Source organism: Chelonia mydas, chromosome 18, assembly GCF_015237465.2.
Source record: "Chelonia mydas isolate rCheMyd1 chromosome 18, rCheMyd1.pri.v2, whole genome shotgun sequence".
NCBI lineage: Eukaryota > Metazoa > Chordata > Testudines > Cheloniidae > Chelonia > Chelonia mydas.
Window position 1 is genome coordinate 1,831,000 of NC_051258.2, and position 12,833 is coordinate 1,843,832.

Sequence of the window (12,833 nt, forward strand, 5' to 3'; positions counted from 1 at the left end):
CTCTGTAAGGGACGTGCTGTGTTGGTGGTGATGGTGCTAGTCGTGTCCAGCCCATGGAGTTCCCTAGTGGGTGATGCTAGACTCACCCCAAGAGCACTGCTGGGTTTGGGAAATCTGTTTGCCCCTTCCTGCCATTTGTGGTGCGGGGATCAGGTTGCGTGGTCACTGAGCAGCTACTTGTCACTCGCGCAGGTGCCAAGCTGGATGACTTTGCTGACTTCACGTCATTCGGTCTGGCCACAGCTCTGCTGCTGCAGGCTCACGGGATCCTGGATGGCTTGCTGGCGATGGTCTATGTGCTCGCAGTCTTTACCCGCTTGTGTTTCTTCTCGAGTGGTAAGTGCGTGGTCTCCCTTCCTCTGCGTGGGTCTGGAGCATGGCTACAGCCAGTAATAAGGGCGTGTAAGTAGGGTGTAATGTGGCTGAAAGTCAGTCACCTAGTTGTAGGAGTTCTGTTCTAGTCTCTGCTAACACGGGCCGGGCAGCACCTCCTGCTGGGAGGAAATGGAATGAGAGAATCGTGCTGGTCCTGCTTTTTGAACTCCTGTAGCTGAGAAGCAGCCATGCCCTGTGAGTTTCTGAGGCTGCTCTAAACAGTGCGGACTCTCATTGGTTTTATTTCATATCCACTGCTGCAAGTGGTGGCACCTGTGGGTGGGTGTGGGAGGCCCCAGTGATGGATCTCTGCTGCTGTGGAGGAGGGAGCAGGTCAGCCCCTGGGGGCTGGGGAGCAGTAGGAAGGGTTCAGGCTCCTCGGGGCCACCATGTTCTCCTTGTGGAGTTTCCTGGTCTCTCTGTCCCACTCCAGCAGGTTTTTCTTTCAGAGGATATAGTTTTGCCCTCTGTGGGAGAGAGTGGGTGAGATGCTGTGTATATGTTAGACACTAACGTTGAAAGTCTCTATCTGTGCTGTTAACAACACATTAAACTCTCCAAACTGTATCCATGCCCTGTCCTCTTCATTATTTGCCACTTGCCCAATGTTTGTGTCATCTGCAAACTTTATCAGTGGTGGTTTTATGTTTCCTCCCAGGTTATTGATAGAAATGTGAAATAGCGCAGGGCCAAGAACCAATCCCTGAGGGACCCCAGTGGAAACACACCCACTTGGTGACGGCTCCCCATTTACAGTTACACGTTGAGACTCTGTTAGCCCGTTTAGTCCATTGAATGTGTGCCATGTTCACTTTATACTGTTCTAGCTGTTGAATTAAAATGTGGTGTGGCACCGAGTCACTTGCCTTACAGAAGTCTCAGGAAATTACAGTAGCACGGTTATAAATTTGGTTGATAAAAGTACTCTCCTCAAAAAGATACCACGTTTAGTGAGGCAAGGTCTGTTTTCCATAAGCCCATGTTGACTTTCGTTAATTGCGTTGCCGCCTTTTAATTCTTGGGTCGATGTTTGGCAGACAGGCCTATAACTACCTGGGTCGGCCTGTTTAAACCCTTTTTAAAACTGGCCCAACATTGACTTTCCTCCAGTCATCTGGGGTTTCCCCCGTGCTCCAAGACTCAGTGAACATCTGCATTTTCCCTTTCAATGGCTGGAGTGAGAGAGCAACGAAAGAGAAGGTGGAAGAGAGGAAAGCAAGAGGGAGGAAACCTCTTGGGGAGGAGAAGAGAGGAAAGAAGAAAACAAATGTAGTCCTGATTGCTCGAGGGGAAGGAGGGAGGGAAAATTAGCCCACGACCCTATTTTGGTTGCAGTCCTTCTTTCGGTTATGATCCATTTTCTTAGCGTTGAGATACTGTGGTGATGGGCACAGTGAGAACTCCCAGATAGTCTGTTCCCCTGTCTAATCGTTGGTGATGTCCAGCTGAGGGAAACGAAAAATACACACAGAAAATGGTGAAACGTGGTTTTTAAGTGTTCATTTTTCTTATCTCAGGTGTTACAAATAAAACTGGGGAAGAACTGTTCAAATTTTTGGTTAATCTGTCCATGTCCCCTTTTTAGGGCTGAACCAAGCATTCTCTTTTATTTCCCAGAATCCTCTGTCTTATAGCTTTGTGGCCATTTAAAAAGGAAAAGTCACCCATTCCTTCCTCTTTCTTGTAGGAATCCCTTTCATGTACCGAGGCCTGCCCTGTCCCTATGCTTCTTCCCTCCTGACGGGCACATACCTCTTGACAGGGGGCAACCTTGTGGTTCTACGGATTGTGGCCATGATAATGATCCTGTTCATGGTTGACCAGGGCTTCTATCCCCATGACAAAGTACTGGAGTCCCAGCTCTGGAAAAAGATGGTCTATGCAGGGGGTAAGTTTTTAAAACAAACCAGCACAAAACCTTGGCTCTCATTTGTTTCTTATAACACACACACAAGGGGTGAAGGCATAGTGCTTTTGCCCTTCATTATCTAGTCCCTTCTCTGACTTCATCCTTCAGCCGAACTGATGGAAAGGGTAAACTAATGTGAACCAGAGTTCTTGGGAGCTGTATGAAAATATACATTCCTTTTTTGTACTGTAAACCTAAAATATATATCTTCTTCAACATGTGTTTGAAACATGAGGGGATTCTTACTTGCCTGAATACAGTGTGTGCCTCTTTAAGAGAAGCAGAAATAAGAATACGTGGAATGTCCATAGTGCTTGTCACCAGAGACATTGTGAATACACACTACAAAATGGGGAAGAGCGTTTTCTCAGTGTTTAGGGATCGGCAAAGAGGCAGAGGCACAGAAGTTACTTGTGTAAGATCACATAGTGGCCATGTTTGGATTAGGAATAGAACCAGTTTCTCAACTCTCACTTGCTATGATCAAACTCTTAGGTCATGCTCCCTCTTCCCTGAAATAAACCTAGATGATTCAGAAGCATAGAAAGTGTCATGCCAGATCCTATCAATGGTCCATCTAGCTCAGTTTCCTTTCTCTGGGAATGGCCAGTACCAGATGTTTCAGAGGAAGGTGTAAAATACCCAGCAGCTCATACTGGACAATTGCATTTTTTATTAATTTTTTTATTCATTTATAGAACCCATGAAACAGCCAGAAAATTATTTTGTCAGACTTCTAGACATGGCATGGAAATAGTAGAAGCACAGCACTGTGTGTATACAAAGGTGGGGTCATGAAACTCATTCACCAGGCTGGCCGCTGCACTGTGCATGGTGCTGCAGGAAGGCAGTGTGACAAGAGCCAGTTTAAGTGTTAAAACTTTGGCTAGTAGCTGTATGCTGCACAGCAGAGACTCTGAGATGGGAATGGCATTACATCTGCGTCTAGCAGTACCCTTCTCTCTGTTTGCTGTCGCAGTCTTTAACACAACTTCCTTGAAGGCAGTAGGTTTTTGCTGGTGTATAGAAGAGTAGCTCTGGCAGCTTGTACTTTCATGGATTATATATTTCTCTTTTAAGATCATGAAGTACATTATACGTGGTGGCAATGGCTCCTTTTGCCGCAGAGTTACGTGCTGTGAAAGGTGCAAGAGAAGACCAGATCATACTAAACAACCTGTGTCTGGTGTTTTTTAAAAGGACTTATTTCCAGCAGTGAACAGAATAATCTTTTAGGCTCAAACCTGCTAGAAAATCTTTCAGTGACAGAAAGGCAGGGATTTGGGGAAGTGTGTGAAATGCATATTTACATTTGTTTAACCTTGTCAATTGTATCTGACCTACTTTTCTGTGCTACTTTCCTGTTGCAGGTATCCTGATGGTTTTGTTCTCTTCCTATTCAATAGTCTCTCTCTACTATCTCGTTTGGTCTACTACTTACATCTTCTTTCCAGTCGCCTTGTGGAGCAGCAAAGTTTAACTGCACGCTTGATATTGTGTAGATGACAGCTTCATGTGTCACCATGATAACCTGCCAAAGGCAACACCTGTGACCTAAATGAAGACTTATCCTGTGTTAACATCCATGAGTTGCCTAATCCTTACTAAAGGTTCCATCATTGAAATCATCTATACTTGAAAGTAACAGCGACTTGTCACTTCAAATAACACTTTCAAACTGGAGTGGTAGGAAGTACCTGTGTGTTAACGCCGCTCCCCTGCCTGTTTCAAAGTGTCCATGTCGTGCCTGCTCTCTGACACCACGTGTAATAACTAACATGAAGTTTAACGCTTGTTAATTGGGGAAACTTCATTTAAACTCTCCCAGATATTGGAGGGTTTGCTGAAGTTGGGAGTACATATTCCTTACAAAAAGATACTGTATGGACTTAAGTTGAGAAATTCATTTTCAGATTTTTATTATGCTTAAAATCATGAATTTGTAAAGTTATTTGCTTCTTCTAGAGTTGTAGGGCAGTAGACACCCACGCTGGGGGTTCCTCTAACGACCCCACAGGCCCAACCTCAGCTGTGACTCTGGAAGAGGCCCAGGAAGGCTGGGATCAGTATCAGAAGCACTGAGATTGGTATCTTAAGCACTGAGATGTTGATTTGAAAACTGCTGCTTAACACCTTGAGCCAGTGGTGCCCAACCTTATTATACGGGTGGGCCACAGGAACTTAAGCACGACCCTTGGGTGGGCCAAACAGATTTGACAGATTTTAATCAGATTTCAAGGCATCTGTATTGATTTATATTTGAAGTTCTGCTTGTTTCATATGTATTTAGCGAGGTTGTTTCTATGTACAGTATTGTCTATTTACACACTCGTGTAAACTAAAATGATGTAACATGATGACAAAACGCTAATGAATCGGCCATTAGTATATTGTGTTGAAGCAGGGTGTGGGCCTTATGAAATGCTCTGGTGGCCTGTAGGTTGGAGTCCCCTGTCCTAACCCAATGAAATGGCATGAAAATAGTTAGAGTAGGTTTATTTGTATATTTGTAATACACAGGAGAGCAGAACAGTGGTTTTTTTCTTAATGGATCATTGAGGACAATTTGAAATTGCTCTCAGTCCTTCTCAGCAACAGTGTTTGCATTTGCACGAAAGATGAAAACGTACCACCCCTTTCTAGAGGTGGTGCGATGCAGCCCAGACTGCGGCAGGACACAGCTAGGAAATGTATGTTTAGAAGAGCCAGTGACTAACTGAACATAAGCACATGGCTTACATTGAATCACCTAGTCCTATATTCTCTGCAGATACTGTATCTGGTAGGGCTTTTATCCTGCTCCAAGGGCCTTGGCTTCTCATCAGAGTTAGGCTGAGAAAGCAGAGGTATATCTAAAAAGTAGAGTAGTGTAGATTGGTTATTTTACTATTTTAGATAATTATGAACAGCTCCCCATTGAAATTTGAGATCTGTATATTATAAATTGTAACCACCAACTCCTCTAATGCTCACATAGAAGTAATCAGACTAGTGAGATCATCTTGTACTTGAAACGTAAAACCATACATACACTATACCAGACCAAAATCCCACTGCAGTGGGACCTTATCATTTCAGAGAATCCTGTGCTGAAGGAAGGAAAGTTATGACTATCCCACTACAAAGCACCTGCCTCTGAAAAGGGAAAAGTGTCTAGCAGATCAAGGGATAAAGAATAACCTCTTAAATGTTTGGGATCCTGGTGTAATTACATTGAAGTCTGTGGAGTTGCACCAGGTCTGAACTTGGCCCAGCTTTATTGCCTGTACTGGAGTTGTACCTACTGAGGTAGGAATTTGGCCCACTGTCTAAACTTTGCTGGTGAAGGGACTTTGCCAAGACGACTCACTGTTGGGTAATGTGAAAACCTCTCCCTGGACATAACTTGGACTGTACCTGTGGTTACAAGTCTGAGGCTCGAAACTTCACTTCAGATGAAAGACCAGGGAAATTGACCTAATACACATGCACCTATGTCAGTCCAGGCGTAGCTAGATCAAAAACTATTGCAAAACAGTAAAACAAATTTTTGGAAACATTTGATATCTGATTCTGATCTCTTTGCTGTGGTGTCAATCTGGAGTAATGTCACTGAAGCCAGACTAACATCTGGGTAAAGCTGGAGTGAGACCAAAATCAGGCCCTTACAGTTCAAGTTATGGCCTCAATTGACAAATTATGATTTGAGTATCATTCCGATAAAGAAAATTAATTAAAATAGCCATTGGATTAACTAGTTTTTAACATTGGTGTCCTCCTAATTAATGATTCAGTCTGAGAGTGCATTTGAAAATAAAATAGCCAAACTACTGGGGTAAGATCCTTCTGCCTTAATTTTTTGACAAATGCGTGTTCTCATAAAGGTTGAGGTTTTCTCACTTGAGCTGTCTGGGAAAGGGGAAAGTGGGTCATGTAAGCACCTAGATTCTGCCTCCTACCTTCTCTAGGGTTGTGAAAATAAGCCTGACCTTCAAAGTGTGCCCCTGGAAGAGCAGACTGATGAGAACTGCTGAAGCAAGTCCTGCACCTTGAAGCTCCCTTTCTAGAGGCCTGATCCTGCGAGGCCCTGAATGCCTCCTGGGAGATGCAACTGAAGGTGCTCAGCATTTCACAGTGCCAGACCTTGATATTTCTGCCACACTGTGTTCGAGTCTCAACATGACAAACGAGTCACTTGCGTGCCCCAGGAGGGCCAGTGGAGCAATCCTCGCATTCACCAGTGGTATTCAGGCACAAGAGCATGTGGCAGCTGTTGCAGTGGGTCCAAGCAGAGGGGCACGTGACTGTTTTCAAGCCATTGAGTCCCTAATTCTGATTGCATCCGCATCCTTAGAAGTATCTAAACTTGGTCCTGTTGACTAGAGGGGATAAGACTAGCCAGGCTAAACAGTGGCTTCCTATCTGTGCTCAAAGTGCCTTGTTGGAGCCCTCGTCTCTCTTGCATTGTGGCTGCTCACGGCCCCTGCAGCAGGGAGTGCCTACGCGCAGGCATAGCCCTGTGGCTGGTTTGAGTGGCAGTGGTATTGATGCAACCTCTGCAGCCAGAAGAAGAATGGCTCCATTATGAGGCCTTCAGTACCCCTCCCTCTGGAGTGGAGCAGGGAGTAGCTAGGAATCCACCCGTATGGTACCTTATCACAACACACGCAAAACTGGAAGGCAAACAGAAGCATTCCCATTAGGCATAGCCTTCGCTCCAAGAGTGCTCTGACTCTTCCCAAGTGTTTTTAAACATGGCCCCTTATCTGATGCTGTGACTACACCTGGCATTACTTCCACGTCCCCGTTTTTTGTTTGCACATTTGCTGGCACCACTAACGGGTTGGAGCGAGCGAACGCACCAAGCAAGAAGCCGCCTGGCAAAATGGACTGTAGCTCATCTGTAGCTGTGGTGTGCAGGACCGGAGACTGCTGTGAAGCTGTTCTGGCAACTGAAATGTGAACAAGAGAACATTCAATTGGCAGATGTATCACAAATGTACATAGTAATGTAATGTACAGAAGTAACTGTGGTGTGGGTTTTTATTGTTGTTGAAGTCCTGAATATATTTTAAAGAGAATTAGCTCCGTCCCCACCTGAATACTGTGGGGACAGAACTCTTCTCCTCTATTGATCAAATCTTTGGTTGGGAAGAAAATAATCTACCAGCTCTTTTAAAATATGACATGAAGTCTTGATGTCCAGGAGTTTTAGACTATTTATTTTTTACTGATCACTGTAGTGAAACGTATTGTTTCTCCCCTGCATTTGCTTTATCTGGGGAAAGGGCACAGGAATGGAAAATTTGTACTTGAAATTGAAGTTCAATCTCTGGAAATAAAATGTTGGGGAAACATCCAATGCTGTGCTTTGTTTGTTTATAAATCTGTTTGCTCCTGAAAAGCAAAGAAGCTGGAGACTGAAAGCATGTGAGGAAAATCTTCCACAATTCTTGCCTTCAAACACAGGCATCCTGTGGAATACAACTCTGCTCACTGTAGCTTGACAAAAGTGCGTTCCCTGCTTGGCTGGGTGTTGGCAGAATGGCTTGCTTATTAGCATGCAAAGAGGTACAGCAAACATTCCCATGGGAGATTGGAATTCCCACCGCTGTCACATGATACACTACGAAAACCAGACCAGTGAGGACAAGAGAACACTTTCCAGAAGGTACCAGTCAGGAGATGGCGCAAAGGATAGCTTAGTAGAACTGCTTCCTAGCTCTGCTGCTGACTTGCACTGTGATCTTGATGAAGTCTCTAGGACCAAAAGGATTGCCCCTAAATCCATATTTCTTTATGGATCCAAGTTTGGAAATGGTATTAACACACCTACCCCTACTTTCCCTGTGTGTTCAAAAAACAAACAAACCAAATCCCTCCTTTTTGTAAATGTGCTTTGAAAGGCCAGTATTTATTATGCATCATGCAGTTTTGATCCGGTCAGTATTTTAATAGCACACAACCTCCGCCTTATGGCAGGAGCCTGGTCTTGTTTATCACTGCACTTACAGCAGAAAGAAGGCTGCCTTGAAAAGCTGACCCCAGCCATAATAAAACCATTGCTTCTACCAAGGAGCAGCAACATGACTAACACACCGGTCATAGGTTATAAAGCCAGAAGGGTCCACTCTGATCACCCAGCCTGTCCTGTATAACGCCGATCATAGGACATCCCTGAACTAACCTGTGTTAGAACTAGAGCAGAGCTCATAAAAACATGCAATCTTGAACTAAAAATTGCTAGTGATGTAGAACAGAGGAGTCTTCAATCTAGCAGACAAAAGTATCACCAGATCCAAGGGGGAAGCTGAAGCTAGACAAATTTAGACTGGAATAATGCACAAATTATTTAACAGTGAGGGTAACCCTGTCACAAGGAGAGCTTGCTTCTCGCACTCCCAGAAAGCATTAGATCATATATGGTACTATTTGACTTGGCATCACCTCTGGGAGAAGTAAATGACTTTGCCAAGGAGGAAATCTGCTTTGCCCTGCAGGCATGCTATCAGCTGGCTAAAACTTCCTGCAATGGCTAAATTCATCCCTAATACTAAAGGCTGAGAAGCATTGCCAGCGATAACTTAGCCCATTTGGGTTAAAAACATCACCATCTCCGTAGCTGGAGGTAATTCATATAGCCAATCAGATTCCGCCCCCCCCCAAAAAAAAAAAAAAAAAAAGACTTGTGGGCTTTATGATAAAAGTGTGAAACTTGGCAGAGTCACAGGGCATGACCTAATAATGATTTTCAGAGATGGGGCCATTGCCAACTCATGCTATTGTTGGCTGTGGCAGCCATTTTAACAACATTCCCATAACTGGCAAAGAACATTGCTTTACAGTTGGACACACAAGGGCTGTATTCTTAGTTTTTGCTTCAACATGACCTTAACATCGGCGTAAGGACACATCTTTGTACTAATTTTGATTGTCAGTGTGGTCTTGGCAGAATTTAATCACATTTCTCTCTTTCTTTCAGAAGGTACGTTGGTTGTGTGAAAGCAGCTTGGTGATTGGGTAGTACTGACCGCACACAGTAGAGAAAGACATTAGATTATTATTGGCTATTACTAATGCTTCAAATGTATCTTTTAGACAAGCTTGTTGAAGAGCAGGTCCATCAGCAGAGAGCCGTTCCTCTATTGACTGGGGCAAGTGCGTACTTTGTCAGGAAGATACAGGTGCAGAGTTGACTGATCCAGCAGACTCAAAAAGAGAGCATGTCGGATGTGGCTATCAAACTCTACTAGAAAATATCAGATCTCCCCATAAGCTGAAGGCACGTCCCATATCCACAGCCATACGTATATTAGATGATGGTGTGATACGAGCAGTGGGGGAGGGGAGAGTAGCTCCCTTTGATGGACAGCCAGCCAACCAGTTAGCTGTAAAATCCTCTTGGTCTGTTCTCTGCTTGCTTTACCTATAAAGGGTTAACAAGTCCACAGGTAAAAGAAAAGGACTGGGCACCTGACCAAAAGAGCCAATGGAAATGTAGAACTTTTTAAAATTGGAAAGAAACTTTCCCTTTGTCTGTTGTTCTCTGGGCTGCTGGGACAGAGCAGCAGTGCTGTGTAAGGCTTGAACCAGGTACGAAAATTCATCTTCCAAATCTAGAAGAAATTATTTGGATAGGGAATGTTTAGTTAGACACAATCAGGTTTATTTTTTATTTTGGCTAATGGATCTCCTCTGTGCTAATCCCAGATGCTTTTGTTTGCTTGTAACTTTTAAGATGAACCCCTAAGAAAGCTAGTTTGGGTGCTTGGTTTTTGGAATTGCTCTTTTAAAATCTAGCAAAAGCCTAAGTTCCAGATGTATTTTCTTTCTTTTTGTTCTTAATAAAATTTACCTTTTTTAAGAACAGGATTGGATTTTTGGTGTCCTAAGAGGTTTGTGCATATGCTGTTTGATTAGCTGGTGGCAACAGCTAATTTCCTTTGTTTTCTCTCTCAGCTCTTCCCGGGGGGGGGGGGGGGTGTGTGTGTGTGAAAGCACAGGGAGGAATTCCCAAGTGCTCTTTCCTGGATCCAAGGGGTTTTTTTACATTTGGGTGGTGGCAGCGTTTACCAAGCCAAGGTCAGAAAAAGCTGTAACCTTGGGAGTGTAATAGAAGTCTGGAGTGGCAAGTATTAATTTTTATTACACTCCCAAGGTTACAGCTTTTATCTGACCTTGGCTTGGTAAACGCATGAAGCTTCTACTCTGGGCATAGATCCTCAAGTCCACAGGCTTGCAGTTCAGCTGACAGATCAGTGCTTGAAAAAGTAAGGCTTTGTCTACACTGGCACGTGAAAGACAAAACTTTTCTTGTTTAGAGATGTTAAAAACACACACACCAAAAGACAAGTTTTGTCTACATTAAGTGCTGGTGTGAACAGTGCCTTTGTCGGCAGGAGTGTTCAACTAGAATCCTTTGAGGGGGTCAACAAGCATGTGGACAAGGGGGATCCAGTGGACATAGTGTATTTAGATTTTTCAGAATGCCTTTGACAAGGTCCCTCACCAAAGGCTATTAAGCAAAGTAAGCTGTCATGGGATAAGAGGAACTGGTTAAAAGATAGGAAACAAAGGGTAGGAATAAATGGTCAGTTTTCAGAATGGAGAGAGGTAAATGGTGGTGTCCCCCTCGGGTCTGTATTGGGACCAGTCCCATTTAACATATTCATAAATGATCTGGAAAAAGGGGTAAACAGTGAGGTGGCAAAATTTGCAGATGACGCAAAACTAGTAAAGATAGTTAAGTCCCAGGCAGACTGCGAAGAGCTACAAAAGGATTTCACAAAACTGGGTAACTGGGCAACAAAACGGCAGATGAAATTCAATGTTGATAAATACAGAGTAATGCACATTGGAAAACATAATCCCAACTATACGTATAAAATGATGGGGTCTAAATTAGCTGTTACCACTCAAGAAAGAGATCTTGGAGTCAGTGTGGAGAGTTCTCTGAAAACATCCACTCAATGTGCAGCAGCAGCCAAAAAGTGAACAGACTGTTGGGAATCATTAAGAAAGGAATAATAAGACAGAAAATATATTGCCTCTATATACACCCCTGGTATGCCCACACCTGGAATACTGCGGGCAGATGTGGTCGCCCCATTAAAAAAAAAGATACACTGGGATGGGAAAAGGTTCAGAAAAGGGCAACAAAAATTATTAGGGACATGGAACGGCTTCCGTCTGAGGAGAGATTAATAAGACTGGGACTTTTCAGCTTGGAAAAAAGACGACTAAAGCAGGATATGATAGAGGTCTATAAAATCATGACATGGAGAAAGGAAATAAGGAAGTGTTCTTTACTCCATCTCATAGCACAAGAACTAGGGGTCACCAAATGAAATTAATAGGCAGCAGGTTTAAAACAAACCAAGTATTTTTTCCACACAACGCACAGTCAACCTGTGGAACTCTTTGCCACATGATGTTGTGAAGGCCAAGACTATAATAGGGTTCAAAAAAGAACTAGATAAATTCATGGAGGATAGGTCCATCAATGGCTATTAGCCAGGATGGGCAGGGAAGGCGTCTCTATCCTCTGTTTGCCAGAAGCTGGGAATGAGCGTCAGGGGATGGATCACTTGATGACAACCTGTTCTGTTCATTCCCTCTGGGGCACTTGGCATTGGCCATTGTGGGAAGACAGGATACTGGGCTAGATGGACGTTTGGTCTGACCCAGTAGGGGCATTCTTATGTTCTTAACTGATGCAGCATGCCCAGAGGTGCCAGGGCTATGAATTGCCAAGCCTAGAGGTGCTGGGGAAGCTCTGGCAAGCCATGGCACAAATTAAGCAGTTTGTACCACAACAAAGCTCAAGAAATGCCTTTCCCAGTCTATGTTGGTCTGACATTTTATGCACAGACATGAAAAAAGTGAGCTAGTAGAAATTTCTTTAAACATGGATTGTCCATCTCCTATGACAGAGCACTGCTATCTCTACCTGCATGGCAAACATGCATGCCAACACTTCAAGAATGAGAATGCAGTCTGTCTCTAAAGCTTTGTGCTAGTCTGTTCTCTGCTGTGACCGTAAACAACATAGACCACATTCCCAGCTCCACCATGGCAACAGACTCCTTCCATGGAACTGGGATACACTTTTTCAGTATCCCAGTACTCAAGTGGAGGGAGTTGTCCGTGAAATTCCCACCCTGGGCTGTGAGACAGCAACATCAGTGAAGACAACTATATCATCACTTCCTGATGATATAGTCGTCACAATTGTCCTTTCATTGATCTTGCAGAAAACCAGTGCTCCCATCCCTGCTGCACATGCTGATGGCCAGCTCATTACACAAGCCTTGTAAGGAGAATGCAAATGGCTTGAACAAGTAAAGCAAGCAGCAAGTCTGGATACCTTCAATGGAGATCAAGACATTTCCGGGGCAGCTTACCAAGCCAGCAAACAGCCAGTGCAAGACTTCACCCCAGCCTGCACTGGGCTTCTTCCCTTCCTGAGCCTGTGGCAATGATTCGTCCAGCCATGGATGTGATAAGGAACATTGTACATCACCACGCTAAGGCCCAGTGATCCCTGTGAATCAGCCCCTTTTCCCCATAA

At 44.0% G+C, this 12,833-nt stretch overlaps 1 protein-coding gene across 8 annotated transcripts in view; it reads left to right on the plus strand.

The window, feature by feature from the left end:
* The window catches only part of TMEM269 (transmembrane protein 269), a 45,218-nt gene extending 37,593 nt beyond the window's left edge, over positions 1-7,625 (plus strand). For all 8 annotated transcript variants that reach the window (XM_043531601.1, XM_037881092.2, XM_043531600.1 and 5 more), the window contains 3 exons: positions 193-336; positions 2,063-2,263; positions 3,655-7,625. In XM_043531601.1, the coding sequence (XP_043387536.1) occupies positions 193-336; positions 2,063-2,263; positions 3,655-3,764 (455 nt within the window). In that variant the 3' untranslated portion in view covers positions 3,765-7,625. The remainder of the gene's footprint in view (positions 1-192; positions 337-2,062; positions 2,264-3,654) is intronic.
* The last annotated feature ends 5,208 nt before the right edge of the window (positions 7,626-12,833 follow it).